The sequence below is a fragment of the Gobio gobio genome (assembly GCF_949357685.1).
Source record: "Gobio gobio genome assembly, chromosome: 18".
In the NCBI taxonomy this organism is placed as follows: domain Eukaryota; kingdom Metazoa; phylum Chordata; class Actinopteri; order Cypriniformes; family Gobionidae; genus Gobio; species Gobio gobio.
The window spans coordinates 5591023-5606576 of NC_137111.1; the positions used below are offsets into that span (position 1 = coordinate 5591023).

The following is a 15554-nucleotide window of genomic DNA, read 5'->3' on the forward strand; positions in this document are numbered from 1 at the left end:
TTGAGTGCAAATGTTCGAGAAGTCTGAAAAAAAGATCTGCTTGAGAAATATGGAAAGGCTTTCCACTCCAGTGAAGGTGGGATTCTCTCCAAAAACCATTCAACACAGAGCAAGTGCCTTGTCTGCGACTTCCTATTTGTCTTCACGGGGACTTGGAAATTCTGAATGTTTTAATTCCAACCTATTCTGCCAAACCCTGCTGCAAACTCTCCAGAGGCCTTCCCTCTATGTACATATCAAACTTGGCCTGGAAGAAAGTTGATGTATGGTGCATGTTCTTCCTTCGTTTACTATGGCAAAAACAGGTTTGACATGTGCTAACTGTGATGTCTAAAACAAACCACATCTAAACGCTTTTGTTTCCGAGGCCTAGCAAAAATGAGACCGTTCCAGAGTTGTAGTAAATCTTCTCAGAGGTGGGAAACTTACTGGAGGTCCAGGTGGTCCTTTCGATCCTGGGGGACCTGGGGCGCCCATTGGCACGTCTCCATAGAGCGGGCACACGGCTGCGCAAGTTCTTTTCACAGAGTTGGCGAATGTGGACATCTGCTCCAGCACCACCTGCTTGCAGACCTCGATAACATGTTGAGCGGGGAGAGCGGGGCCCTACGAAAGAGATCATTACCACTGAAACATGGAGCTCAGATCAGAGCACCTCTCGCCCATGGTAGTCTGGAAATGTGTGGCTGTGTAATGAAGGAGAAACAAATACGGCCAACAATATTTCACCAGCCTCATTATAGATTTACAGCCACACTAAATGAAAACCTTGCCCCGAGCTGCAGAGAAAGCTGCACTAATGAGAAAGCGTTTACTAGCGATCTTGACACCAAAGTGGTTACCACATATTTCATGCACGTTTCGCCAAGTGCCACAAGGGCTGAATCTCCCAGGCGCTTTGAAGCCTTTGTCTAAAGGTGATGCTTGTTAGTTGGCAGATGAAATGCAAACGGAAACACTCAACAAAGCCGTAAACAGACATTCATTTAGGCTTAAGGACGAAAATGAATTTGCCCTTTATTATTTTCAACTTTGGTTACTTATGGACCCTCGGTTGCTCATGGACCATAACAAAGTCTATAAAGGTGGCAGGTGGCAGCCGTTTTGGCAACATATCCAGGCAGTTATTTTCTATGTAGGTAATGGGAATAGGGCATAGCTTCTACAGTATCTGCTTAAATAGTAATATTTTGGCCAGAGAATTGTATCAATACTTTAAAGTGGAAAGCAGTCAGTCAAGTTTACATTATTTAGTAAACTGAATTCCACTTTAATAAAAAAATGAAATACACACAATTAATGTAACCATTTTAAAGAAAAAAGTATGTTTTGTTATAGCTTTTGGAGCAAGGGTGCCGCCATCTTGCAACACCACAGTGTGGGACGTCACAAATTGCTCCGTTGGCCAGTGAAATAATATAAGCATGTCTTTACTTTTTTAACTTGAAATGACTGTTGAGCACATAATAAGTTAAATTGCTTATGCATTTGAGCCGATACATTCGATCGTTACGGGTGGAAGAAGTCGTGAACCCAGTAGTTTAGGGAAACATTACCTGGTGGAAATGTGGATGTTGTACGACGATGCCCACCGTGTCCATCTGCTGTCAGGAGGCCGATCTGGACCATGTATTGTGCGGTCTCTTCCCCATGGTACGTTCATTTAGCACACTATACCAGGAGATGTTGGAGGTGGCAATGCTTTCTCTTAAAGATGTCCAAGCGGAAACACTGGACCGTCCTGTTATAATTTGGATGAATATCCGACATCATACTGTCTGCATCACAAAGTTTTGATCGTGGTATCCCAAAACCAAAACAGCGCTTCATACAATATCGTTCATGTGGCAGCTTAGTGTTATGTCAGACCTTTCAGACATATTTGCAGTACACTGGCTCGTTCACCAGTAGTGCTGTGTAACATATTTTATGTTCACCCGCGAATACAATTTTCTTACCTGCTGTTAACGGTTTACACTCGGACATCTTTAAGAGATATGCATAAGCAATTTTACTTATTATGGGCTCAACAGTCCTTTCAAGTTCGTTTTCCTCCATTTCAAAACAAGTGTGTGTTAAAGAAGTAAAGAAATACTTCTCTGGGCAACGGAGCAAACCAACACCGTGACGTCACATGCCGTGGTATCTCAAGATGGCGGCGCCCTTGCACTAAAAGCTATAACAAAACATCCTTTTTTCTTTAAAATGGTTTCAACTTGTTTGTTAGTTCATTTTTTTATTAAAGTGGAAATCAGTTTACTAAATAATGTAAACTTGACTGACTGCTTCATTTCCACTTTTCCCCCTGCATGCATTTTATGGAAGAACATTGTTTTGTTTGTGCTTTGTGCTTCCGTATTCATCTGTGACTGTGCAGATGAATACGGTTCTTTCTCATAACCAAAAAAAGAGATTATCCTACTGCTCATAAAACATTCACTACTAGGCTGAAGAGGTATAACCAGTTTAAATGGAAAGGATCTCAGCTGAAGACGTTACTGTAGAACACGGTACTTCCTTGAAAATAAACTCCAGCACAGCGCTACAACAACCATCATGAAATGAACCTACACAATAGATCATGCTTTACAGTGAACTCCGTTAGAGAGCTACATATGAAAATGTATCTGTTTAATAAAATACATTACTCTCCTGTTGAGTAATAAAAGTTCTCGCTGTCTCAGAAAAGCCAAGCCAATGTTGTTCTGTGAGTTCAGTCACATTCTCCTTTCTCCAGCAGACTCTCTTCTGTTCGGTGTTTGTTTAAACCGGGTGATTCTTCAGAGGTTGGAGATTTAGTGGCTTCATGTCAACCTTTCTCGCTAGTTTCTAGAACTAAAATCGTTCCTAGTTCCTGCGGTGCGAACACGCCAAAATCCAGGTACTTCAGGCCATAGTTCTAGGAACTAAGTAAAGGTTCCTCTGGTATGAAATCCCCTTATAGAATACATTCTGAAAGTAGCTGCAGAAACAAGGTTGTGTTCTTGCAAAGTGCCGGACAGGCAGAAAATGTCAATATAAGGGAGACATGTTTTGAAACTGGCGGATACAACAGCACAAAATAAAGCCGCTTAAACCAGCTTCCAACATTTCTGATGCTGCCTCATGAGACACAGTAGTCCAGCGCGGCGGATACATATTGTCATGCCGTAAATAAGACAACATCTCTACCAACCTATACCTACCAACACAACGCCATTTCAATTGAAACCAATGCAGATATTCCTGAAAACGAAAGAAAGGCATGGACAGACAAATCGTATCTGAACAGCTGCAATACACGATGTGGACACTCAATAATTTTAGATCAGATTCCAATCAGACATACACATAATTGGATTTGGACTGACCGTGTGGACATAGCTTGAAGCCCAAAGTATACTTCGGCCGTCCGCGTCTGGGTTCGTGAACGTCCGCACCAGTGTTCATTTTGACAGCAGATTTTGATTTAGTTTTAGTCATAGTCTTTTGACTAAAATGCCATTTAGTTTTAGTCATATTTTAGTCACTTGAATTGTTTTTAGTTTTAGTCTAGTTTTAGTCGACTAAATATCATAAGATTCTAGTCGACTAAATATCATACGATTTTAGTCGACTAAATCTACAGTAGATTTAGCCTCCTAAACTCTAATGAGTTTAGTTAAAATGTAATACATTAAGCATTTAAGCATTACATAACCGACTGTCACTTGAACTGACATTTTGACATCATTTTGTTTTTGACATTAAAAATACACGAAAGAGCTCAATTCACTTTTTTGTTTGTTTTAAAAAACATCTATTAGTTTTTATAACTTTGTATTTCTGTTTTAGTTAGTATATCATGTTAAGCTAAAGCTTCAAATAAGTTTGTTGATTAATTTTTTTAATTTCAGTTAACATTTATTTAATTTCAAGTAATGAAGATTTTTTTATGGTTTTAGTGAACTATTATAACCCTGATACTTTATTGAATATGTGTCAAATACTGGTCTTTCCTCCTGACTCTGAATTAAATGGGAATGAAATTAAATACAGTTTATTGTGTAAGCAAAAATGAATATATAATGCGTGACTTTTAATTATAAACCAGCTGGAAATACACCCAGACTCTTATTTTGAAATCTCGCCTTACTATTGCAGTTGCAGGAGCTCATTCAAGTTCAGATGAGGGAGATAAAATATGCATTGTTATAACCGTCTAAAACACATTACTATATAAACATCGTAAAGTAAACATTGTCATTATTCATCAGCATTAGTTCATAAACAATTACCTGGCATAAATGTGTGTTATTCATTGATTGAGCCGCTCTGGAGCGCTGGATTGGGGATGCGTGAGTGAGCCTGTAGAAGAGCAACAGCACCGTGTTCTCCAGCGGTTAGATCAGCACGTTCAAATCAAATGTATGTGTGCACACGACATCCGTTCTGACTGGATCTCTTCCCTAATCGCCTCTCCCTAACATTTTCGTCTCGTTTTTATTTGTTGACGAAAATTACAGTTGATTTTTGTTATAGTTTTTGTCATCCAACATTAGTTTTTAATTAGTTATCATCTCGTTTTCGTCAGTGAAAAAAGGTCATTGACGAAAATTATGACGAAAATTATTCGTCAACGAAATTAACACTGGTCCACACAACCCATCCGCATGCAGCCTAAATTTTGAGACAGCACAGATGGTGCACGTAAAACAGCACATGCGCAAGAAAGACAGAATAGTCCACTAGGTGCCAATATGCACAGTACTGTGCACAATGTTCAGTCGTCAGAGAAGAGTGCGGAGAGAGCGATTCAAAAACAACACGCTTGAAAAAGGAGGAAAACACTATAATGGACGGCGAACTTGACGAGCGTTTGTGCCAAGAGATCAGAAAGTACAATGGTGGACCCACCACTTTTCTTCTTCAATCCTGCCGAGCGAATGTCCTGTTGATGACATGACTCAGTGCTGCCCTACGATGTCTGGTAGAGTATTAAAAAAATTGTACTGCGCATGTGTACCGCCCATCTGCGGTTGAGTAAACTTTGAAAGCTGTGTGGACACGACTGCGTGCGAGAAATGTCCGGACGTGGAAATTGAAGTATACCCGGGGCTTTGGTACATCCTTATAATTTCTCCAGTTCAAGTGGTCAGTCCTCTTTATACTGTTAACAACCATAGCGTACAACAGGAAAACGGAAAGTACGAGTTGGACTTTAAGACTTACTGGTGGGCCCGGAGGGCCCTGAAAGCCCACTGGACCGCCGTCTCCTCTCACTCCCTTGGAGCCTACACTGCCTTTTTTACCCGACTCTCCAGCAGGGCCTCGCTTTCCTCTGCTTCCCTGTTGCCCTGGCACACCGGCGTCTCCTGCCTGGAAAACAAATAAATACATGCACACACATAAACAAGCAAGTGCACTTTTATGCTGCGTACATATTTCTGAATGATATCTCGAGAGCGTGCCTGGAAAGAAATGCGAAATGGATCTCCAAAAGCGCGCTCATGTGGCCATCACTTGGTTCTTTGTAATTCAACTGGATTTCTGCTGCTGTTGTGACAGTGGGCAAATCCAACCCATCGCTGCTAATGCTTATGAGAAACTAAAATGTGAACGATCTCTTACCCTGCCTTTAGGTCCTGTGACTCCCTTTGCACCCTGTGGAAACAATGTGGTGTTGTGAGAAACTAGAACCATATGATAATGGAAATGTGTCAACAGGAAATGAAATGCATTTGAGTTGATAATTACCGTCTGCCCTTTGTTTCCCAGGACCCCTTGAATGCCAGTGTCACCCTGGAAGATACAAAAGCAATTTGTGAATTGTAGCTCAAAACAAGTGGTCAAGTTGTTGTGAGAGGAAACCCCAAAGTGGTGGGGATGCTTTTCATCACTTAGTGTTTGTGTGAAGAGAGGGCTGTAAAACTCTGAGGAAAACCATTTGGTGTAATGTGTCCTAATCGGAAAATTGCCCTGGAATTTGACACATTAGCCTGACGTGTCTAATTTTGTGTACTCTGGCTCTCAAATACTCTACGGACGCTCTACACAACGAACATGATGTTCCACGTGTTTGCTATTTTTATCCTTTTTTCTGGATGTGTGTGCGACTTCTAGGCCAAAGACCGCGCTAAAATGAACAGGGGCAGAGACAAACCCAATATTTTCCGTTTTCTAACTTCTGCATACTTTCCATTTTCTAAAATGTTCTAACCATGCATATTACATTACATAACATGTTAATGCAACATCAGGCCTTGATGACCTGTCGTTCAAATTTCACAAAATATGCTCTTTTAAATGTGTCTTTACAGTAGAGTCATCAGCACTTTAATGTCAGATAATGTTTAGATAACAGATGACCACAGAAGGAAAAGACGTGGCTCTATTAACACCATATGATGCTTCATCGTCCAATGCTAGAGCCCCTGTGGAAATGTGATTATTTTCAAATATGTTGATGAAAAGTCTTGTCTGCAGTGACATGTTTAAATGAAGTGTGGCGATCTTCTCAGAAGTTTAGATATCAGCGGAGGGTTGACGCTGGAATGAGAACAGAGCAGTCAACAGTTTCAGTCTAACACACTCTGTAGTGTGGCTGCACTCGGAGCCAAGTGACTGTAAATGCAGCCAAAAGTGAAGAGCTGCGCTGCTCAGACATGACTCCAGCGTGAAAACATGCTAGGGTCCTGTGCTTTCAGATGACGGCGGGTGTGTTCTGGCTTTTTGTTTTGTTTTTGTGAATGGGTCAGTTCCCACTTCTCAAGAAGATATTGCAGCAATTTGTCATGGCTTGGACAAATCTGATGACAGGTTGTATTAGTATACATTTCACAATTGTTTAAATGGTTGTCTATCACAGCGGTTCAGCCCATTTGTACATCAGATGGTTTGCTGCTCGCTGTAAATGCTCATATTGTAATGATTCGGTATGTAAAGATGCCAAAAGCATTACACAAGAAAATCTAGGCCTCGATGTTTAATTTATTTTAGGATCTTGGGATATCTGGTTGCAGTAAGCCAATACTGACACATGATCTGCAGTGACCCCTCTATAAAGATTGATGCACTGATATAGAAATATTTTACATTTACAAGACAATGATTTACAGGAGATGATTTACATTGACCCCAGCCCTGTCTAGCCATTGCAGTGTCTTGCATGATTCAAAATGCCCTTTTAATGAGACCAGTTTGTGTTAAATTTGCGCTTCGTAAGTGAGTGTAGATCATTACCTTGGGGCCTGGTCTGCCGGGTATTCCCATGTGCCCCTGTGAAGAGACATGGCATGTTTTATCATTTTGGAAGATATGAACTTCTATTTCAAAAGCTTTGGAATATTTGGAATATAGCTCACCGTTCTTCCAGGGGGCCCAATAAATCCTGGTCTTCCTGGCTTTGCAGCGGAGCCCTTGTAACCCTGCAGCCCCTGGAGATTATAGCACTTTATAAATCCACCAGAAGGCAGGGTGTATTTCTATGTCGTAAACGTCCAAGGTAAAATATTCAGGTGGTATTTAGAGAAGAAGTCGTGTGTAGCTCAGTGTAGTGGTCAGTTCTTCACATGAGCACTTACTGTGAGTCCAGAAGGGCCCATGTTCCCTGGAGGCCCTTGTCCACCTTTCTCACCCTGTGTGAAACAATCAATCCCGTTACACAACACACACAACAATACCCAATCAGAAAGATGCTTCTTTAGATATGGAGGTCATAAATCAATTTAGCAATAGTGGTTCTGATTCTTATTTCCCATCCGATTCTGGTTCTTTAGTATTTTTAATATATTTATTATAAATATATATCTAAACGATCAAAACACAAAGCATAAAACATAAAAGAATAACAGAGTTCCCACCACAACTATAACGATAACAGTACAGAGAAGCAATATCATTGGAATCACTTTCAGAGCGATCTTTCCTTCTGATGAACGATGGATCAGAATCCATCCTGCTTTAAACACTTTCAACACTTTTCCACAGAAGGCGGTCAACCGAAAGTTAACTTGATAAAGTTTTAAATATGGATATTTTTCTTACACAAACGCGTCGATTCGCTTCAGAAGGCCTTCATTAACACCCCAGAGCCGCGTGGAGCAGTTATATGATGGACAGATGCACTTTTTATGGACTTCTAAAACAGAGCAACTATAAATCCAATTCTAATGCTTGGATTAGCCTGGATTTTTGTAATATAACTCAGATTTGATTAGTCTGAAAGAAGAATGTCATACACACCTAGGATGACTTGAGTGTGAGTAAATTATGGGCTAATTTTCATTTGTGGGTGAACTATCCCTTTAAGTAATAAATGGAAAGCAAAATTATCTGATCTGTGTCATGATCCATGAATCAAAAAAACATAACATGATCGAACTGTGTTATTTTTCTAGGTGTGAATTGACATTTGTCAGATTATGTTGAGTTCAGTGATTCTGTTGAATAGTTTCTGAGTTCTGTACTGTGGTGCTTTACATTCACTAGCTGAATAGCAGTGTAAAAATCACAGTAGATTAGCGTATACAGAGTATTTAAGAGTATGCATCAGAGGAGAAATACAGGTCAAGAAATGTTAATGACCATATGTCATGAAAATCATTACAAGGATGGTTTATTCTTAGGTTTTTAAGGAAGTGGTTGATTAGGAAGAGTTAGCTTACCCTTTCACCAACTTGTCCATTTCTTCCCTCGGGTCCCTGTGGTCCTTGATAAGCCTGCATGCATTTATACCATGACATTTTAAGCAAGCTAGTTGGCATGAAAGCATCGGAAAACATTATTTCTGAACTTAATATGAAACTGCAATCTATACCTCAGTTCCAGGGTCTCCATCTCGCCCTGGCAAACCTGGATCCCCAACTATACCCTGAAATATTCAAACGAAGCAGCACTAGACATTCCACTTACCGGTCAACAAATGATTTGTCATTATGACCAGTTGACAAGTAACCAACCTTTCCCCCCAATCCACCAAGTCTTCCTTTTGGGCCTAGTATACCCTGCGGAGAGTAAAAAGAAATGTGTGCGCGAAAAAACCCTTCCATCATTCAACTGACTGGTTAAGCTTAGCAGAGGATTGTAAAAAGCAGCATGATTTGTGGGAATGTGATAACTAGTATACGTACTGGCTTTCCCTTTTCTCCAGGTGTTCCTCGCTCACCGGGATCTCCCACAATCCCCTGTCACACAGCAGAGACAGATTATAAACATCAAGTCAGATTCCCAAGATATTTGCATCATTTTAAAAAGACTAAATGCTTTACTACTTGTGATGTCAACGGATTGTATATGGCAGGACATCCACACGAGTTGGGTCAGAATCTGTGTACTATCTTAGAAATACTGAATTGAGCTTTAATTTCCCACCCAAACCAGCATATTTTTTTAAAGCTGGCATTTGCAAACAATTTTGTTGATGGTTAAATTGTCCCTGCAGACAGTTTCATTCCTCTTCAAACCCCAAAAGGAATTTGAAGCTTGTGGGTTTCCTTGAAGCTTTGCATTCCTTTTACCAGCCCATAATGTCTTAAAACTGTCCCAATGCAAAAAAAAAATCAAAAATAATAATTGCAATAGGCATTATTTTGTTTATTCACAATAACGTTTCTTGGCATAAAATATAGCCAAAACATTTTTTCATGAGATTCCACCCTAAAACGTGTCCACCATGACCTCCATGAATACAGAGATGTGCGCATGCATAGATGATCCCATGAGGTGTCCATTTTTAAATTTAAGATCGACCCATAGCTTTCAAATGTCTAAATCCCCAGCCTGTTTTCATACCTGATGGCCCCGTGGTCCTCGAGATCCTTCAGCTCCAGTTAAGCCTTCACTTCCCTGTTCCAAGAAGGAATGGGAATTGTGAGATTTCCAACCAAACACAGCAACAAATGTTTTAGAGACAGAAACAAACCAGAGTGAGAGAGAAAACATACAGTACCTTCACTCCCTGATAGCCCGCAATCCCCTCGTATCCCCGTTCTCCTGCTGCACCCTGGGAGATGTGGTGGGGAGCGAATGAGTCATTCAAATCCCCAATAACACAATCCATCTCACATATATTTTATCGAAGCAAAGTGTTTTAGAACAGAACTTACAACTGCCCCCAGCTGGCCGGTTTCACCTCTCTCTCCAGCTGACCCTTGCACTCCCTTTGATCAGATACATACCATAACACTTATTCAAGGACCAATGCATTGCTTACAATGATGTGTTTAAGCAATGATACAGAGCATCATTTCCTTGTGTGTCACTTTCAAAATGTCATCTACAAGGTATCAGTGCCATTGCATTAGATAAAAAATCAAACCATATTGGCTGTATCACCTAAAGGTGATTTAGTAATGCTGTTTTTACCTTATGGCCCAAAGCTCCTTTTAGCCCTTTCAGGCCTTTGAGTCCTCTGTCACCCTGAGAGAGAGAAGACGATTTGTCATTGCAAAACCATGGAGGCAAAGCTACAAGGCAGTCATTCGTATAAAGCATTACCTCCCGGCCTCGAAGTCCTCTCATGCCCTTTTCTCCTTTGATACCGCCTTCACCCTGTGGACACGAGTTGACCGATGAGTGGGTCTGTACAACAGTGCCAACCAAGAGACTGTACAATGAAGCCACTCACCTTAGGCCCGGGTTCTCCTATGTGTCCATAATCTCCAGTGTTCCCACGTATCCCCTGCAACAAGAAGGATCGAGATGAATGCTTGCAAAATTGCTTGTAATAGTAAATAGAATGTAACAACGGCAACAGATGCAGACTTTAATTGGCCAATAAGGTTGGCCAAAGACGTAAAGAACTCAGTTTACGGTGCTGGAAAAAGGCAGCATGTATTCCACTATATGACAGCCTGGAGCTACAGAACGGCTGGAAACGGTTCCCTCCATGTTGGTATAAAAATGCACTTGACCAAACAGGATCCCTACTCACACAATTGAGCAACTGCCAATAGCTTCCAGGGTTGTAATGAGAAAAACCTACATCTAAATGGCAAGCAGTGGAAGTCTAAACTTCTTAAGGCCTGCGCACAGTTTGTTTTCTTGCTAATTTATTTCTTAAAACGTAAATGACACACATTTAACAATGCATTATAGCCATGTTGGTGATTTAATGCTTCAGAACAAAGAAGAGTGATTTAACTTGCTCTTGCACCACAGAGATCAAATGTGTAATTTGGTCTAATCGTCTAATCCCTTCCCTTCATTTGTAAGCCATTATAATGCAGCTTTTTTTCTGCACTGGTTTTGGGGAGAAATCTGTGGAATTCTCCCAAATGAATTTAAACATGGTGAAATATGTTAAATGGAGCTGAGGACCTCTTATGGCCTATTTCACACAAGATGTGCAAGCAGAGTATAATCAACAAATTTTTTAAGAGCATTCGCACTGCAAGCCGAGGCTGCGGATAGCAGGAGAAAAGCAGAAGCGGAAGTGCTGTAAACCTATGCTGTTCATGCTCAGTTAAAGCAACAGTGCATTGTTTGTGGTCAAAATGGCCACAGATTGACAAAAAAGTAACAACTACACAAGGTTATATGGTTTAACGTCTTATATGGTTATGTAACGGAAGCCAGCTACTGGGAGCTATGCAGGTAAACCTCACTCCCCTTATCTCAAGAGGCGCACTAGCAACAGACGTTAGAGATTGCGGTCTTTAGCGTTATTGTCAGCGTGCCCACCACCAATGCCGGAGACACCGGTTCGAGTCCCGCTTCTCCGGTCCTTCTCGGTCCGACTGGAGGGGTTACATTGATGCCGTGACCCGGATGGGAGTGAGGTTTAGGGGGGTAAAGGAGGCCTCACTCGTTAGGGATTGCTGTCTTTGTTAGCGTGCCCAGCTCCCATGCTGAAGACGCTGGGTCGAGTCCTGCTTGAAGTGGGGCGAGTAGTACCGGAGGGGTAACATTGGTACCGTGACCCAGATGTTAGTGAGGTTTGGGGGGGGGTGAATGTAATGGAGGCCAGCTAGTGGGAGCTGTGCAGGTAAACCTCACTCGATAGGGATTGCTGTCCTTGTTAGCGTGCCCAGCTCCCATGCTGAAGACGCTGGGTTGAGTCCCGGAGGGGTTACATTGGTGCCGTGACCCAGATGGGAGTGAGGTTTGGGGGGGTGCCTCCCATGGAGAAGACACTGGTTTAAGCTCGAAGCGGGGTGAGCAGGACCGAAGGGGTTGCAGTTATATGCAGCAATCGTAAACAAAAGCACTTGACAGGCTGAAGACGATTAGATGACTACATCATTGACTGCAGTCTCATTGCACACACTAGAAACATTGGACCCACTTTATATTAGGTGGCCTTAACTACTATGTACTAACATTTTAATTAATCGTTTGACATGTTTTTACATTGTACTTACCTTTTAAAAAATACCTGCATGTAATTACATCTGTAATTAATTTCTGTAGTTACATTTGTAATTACACAGTTGACACTTCCCTTAGACCTAACGCTACCCTTAAACTTACCCATACCACCACACCTGTCCCTAACCCTACCCGTGTCCCACCTCAATATCAGCAAAAGTGTTTTGCAATACAATTTGAACACAGTAAGTATATTGTACTTATTTTCTGATGTAAGTACATAGTACTTAAGGCCACCTAATATAAAGTGGGGCCGAAACATTTTCACCATTGTGAAAGGACAATTGACACTGACCTCCTTTGCTCTGCTTACCCCTCCAGTATGAAACGGGCGTAAGCCTTGCTGACACACTGCCAGTGATTAAACCACTGGAGGTGCTGGGCCTGTGGGTTGTTTGTAGCCATTCCTGCTGGACTGCAGTTTCCATGGATCACTGTTAGCATTCCCATTGGTCTCCACATTGCGTCACTGCTCTTTTGCATAATGTTGAATTCTGCTCAACTTTGTTGCATTGAAGTCGCTTTGCTCATTCGCACTTTCAGTGAAATGACTGGCCATTGTCAAACACTGAGTCACTTATCACATTAGCAAACAGCTTCTTCAGTGCATTAAATTCTGTGCTACAGCCACACTTTGCAATTAGTGGAGTAACCTCTGGGAATAGGGGTTCACAAAACACAGTAAAGACTTTTACAAACTCTTCCTGGTGCAAAAGAGACCACACACCGCAGCAGATGTACAGTGTGTTTGCGGGGGGAAATGCACTCAGTAGGCGGTAAACACCACATGGCCCCCCTCTGCTGCACAATCCATCAGACAGATCCACTCCTACAGCGATCCAACTGTACTGGATTATCAAAGTAATGAACATGTGCATTTTTGGAAAGATAATATAGATAATCTGACTGATTAACACAAGGGTCTTTAATGTTAATAATTGGAAAAGAGCACGTTCACTCGGATGCATGCTGCCGGGGCTGACTTTTAAAGATATTATTCCAGCACACCACAGAGAGCTGGACTCAGATCAAAGAGGTAAATTAGTCATAACTCTGGGGTGGAAAGAATCAAGTTTTCCCCCCAAGGTCGCTCACGAACATGAAACTGTGCTTGCATAGCCCAAATGTATACAAGTAATTGGATCCTGATGCACTATCCCATGTCCTTTAATTAAGCTGATAGGCAGACATTGTCCTGTATATTTGCCGGGTACGTTTAGACTCTAATAGCTTTGCTCCCTTTGAGTTTGTCTCTGAGACTCGGAGACTGACGCCACAACTGATTTTTCCGTTTATTTATTTATACCCCTGCAACTCAAAAGCAAGCGGGTGTACTATAAATTTAACGATTCTGAAAGCATTAGCAGGAGTATTAAGAAACAGAGCCTGTCTTTATCAAGTATCTCAAATTGGAATTAGACATCCCTGTGTGTTATTTATAGTTCACATGAGTTAACCAGTTGCCATTCGGGCCATAATGTGCTTAAATTAAGCCCTTAACTTTGTTCTTACTGCACCAATTTTCTTTTCTTTCTTTTTTTTTTAATTCAATCTTTGGGACTGACTGCCACCATTGACGTTGCAAAAAAATGCATGTATTTGTTTAGATAGTGTAGTCAACATACACTATTGCCAAAACTTTTCGGATGCCTGCCTTTACATGGACATTAACTTTAATGACATCCCATTCTTAATCCATAGGGTTTCATATGAAGTTGGACCACCCTTTGCAGCTATAACAACTTCAACTCTTCTGGGAAGGCTTTCCACAAGGTTTAGGAGTGTGTTTATGGGAATTTTTGACCATTCTTCTAGAAGCATATTTGTGAGGTTGGACGAGAAGGCCTGGCTCTCAGTCTCCGCCCTAATTTATCCCAAAGGTGTTCTATCAGGTTGAGGTCAGGACTCTGTGCAGGCCAGTCAAGTTCCTCCACACCAAACTCACTCATCCATGTCTTTATGGAGCGACGCTTTGTGCACTGGGACAGGAAGGGGCTGTCCCCAAACTGTTCCCACAAAGTTGGGAGCATTAAATTGTCCAAAATGTCTTGGTATGCTGAAGCATTAAGAGTTCCTTTCACAGAATCTAAGGGGCCAAGCCCAACCCCTGAAAAACAACCCCACACAAAAATCCACCAATCTTTACACTTGGCACAATGCAGTCAGGCAAGTACCGTTCTCCTGGCAATCGACAAACCCAGATTCGTCCATCGGATTGCTAGACAGAGAAGCTGATTGGTCCCTCCAGAGAACACGTCTCCACTGCTCTAGAGTCCAGTGGCGGCGTACTTTACCGAAGAGAGAAGCTCTGTGAAGCTTCACTTTACCGAAGAGAAAAGCTCTGTGAACAAGAGCTTTACCCCACTGCATCCCACGCTTTGCATTGCACTTGGTGATGTAAGGCTTGGATGGGCTGCTCAGCCATGGAAACCCATTCCATGAAGCTCTACACACTGTTCTTGAGCTAATCTGAAGGCCACAGGAGTTTGGAGATCTGGAGCTATTGACTCTGCAGAAAGTTGGTGACTTCTGCACACTGTGACCCTCAGCATGCGCTGACCCCGCTCTGTGATTTTACATTGCCTACCACTCCGTGGCTTTTTTGTAGTTGTTCCCAATGACTTCCACTTTGTTATATCACCACTAACAGTTGAGCGTGGAATATTTAGTAGTGAGGAATGGACTTATTGCACAGGTGGAAACCTATCCCGGTACCACACTTGAGTTCACTGAGCTCCTGAGAGCGACCCATTCTATCACAAATGTTTATAGAAGCGTCTGCAGGCCTTGTGCTGGATTTTACAGCATTGATGTTTTTTTTTTTTTTACACATTTGGCCATGGAATGGTTGGAACACCTGAATTCAATGATTTGGAGGGGTGTCACAATACTTTTGGCAATATAGTGTATGTTATGTCATTGTAATGAGACATAAGAGAGTAGCTGTCAATGTGGAAAGAGAAGAAAGAAAACTGGATATTTTGCCTCTGCTCATGTCCATTATAACATCTCACCATGGTGCTGAACTCATAAGTGGCATTATGGCATTACTGTTTTTAAGACATTCATGCATATACTGTCCACATATTCCCCACTCAGTTAAATGCTGCATGTGAGTGTACTGTAAATGAGTGTACTGTAAAGTCAGACAACTCTAGACTCCACTGCACTGTCAACGTTACTATCATGTCACATCCCAAATGATGAAAAAAAACTATTTGAATTCT

General features: G+C 41.6%; 1 protein-coding gene across 1 annotated transcript in view; it reads right to left on the minus strand.

Moving 5' to 3' along the window:
- Positions 1-15554, minus strand: part of LOC307142571 (uncharacterized protein) — a gene marked incomplete at both ends in the record, with an annotated part of 34952 nt that overhangs the window by 5373 nt on the left and 14025 nt on the right. Inside the window, 17 exons of the mRNA XM_079843542.1 lie at positions 430-606; positions 5191-5337; positions 5590-5622; positions 5716-5760; positions 7201-7236; positions 7323-7394; positions 7542-7595; positions 8625-8678; positions 8777-8830; positions 8919-8963; positions 9090-9143; positions 9751-9804; positions 9908-9961; positions 10065-10118; positions 10324-10377; positions 10456-10509; positions 10586-10639. Of these exons, the coding sequence (XP_079699668.1) occupies positions 430-606; positions 5191-5337; positions 5590-5622; positions 5716-5760; positions 7201-7236; positions 7323-7394; positions 7542-7595; positions 8625-8678; positions 8777-8830; positions 8919-8963; positions 9090-9143; positions 9751-9804; positions 9908-9961; positions 10065-10118; positions 10324-10377; positions 10456-10509; positions 10586-10639 (1095 nt within the window). The remainder of the gene's footprint in view (positions 1-429; positions 607-5190; positions 5338-5589; positions 5623-5715; positions 5761-7200; positions 7237-7322; positions 7395-7541; positions 7596-8624; positions 8679-8776; positions 8831-8918; positions 8964-9089; positions 9144-9750; positions 9805-9907; positions 9962-10064; positions 10119-10323; positions 10378-10455; positions 10510-10585; positions 10640-15554) is intronic.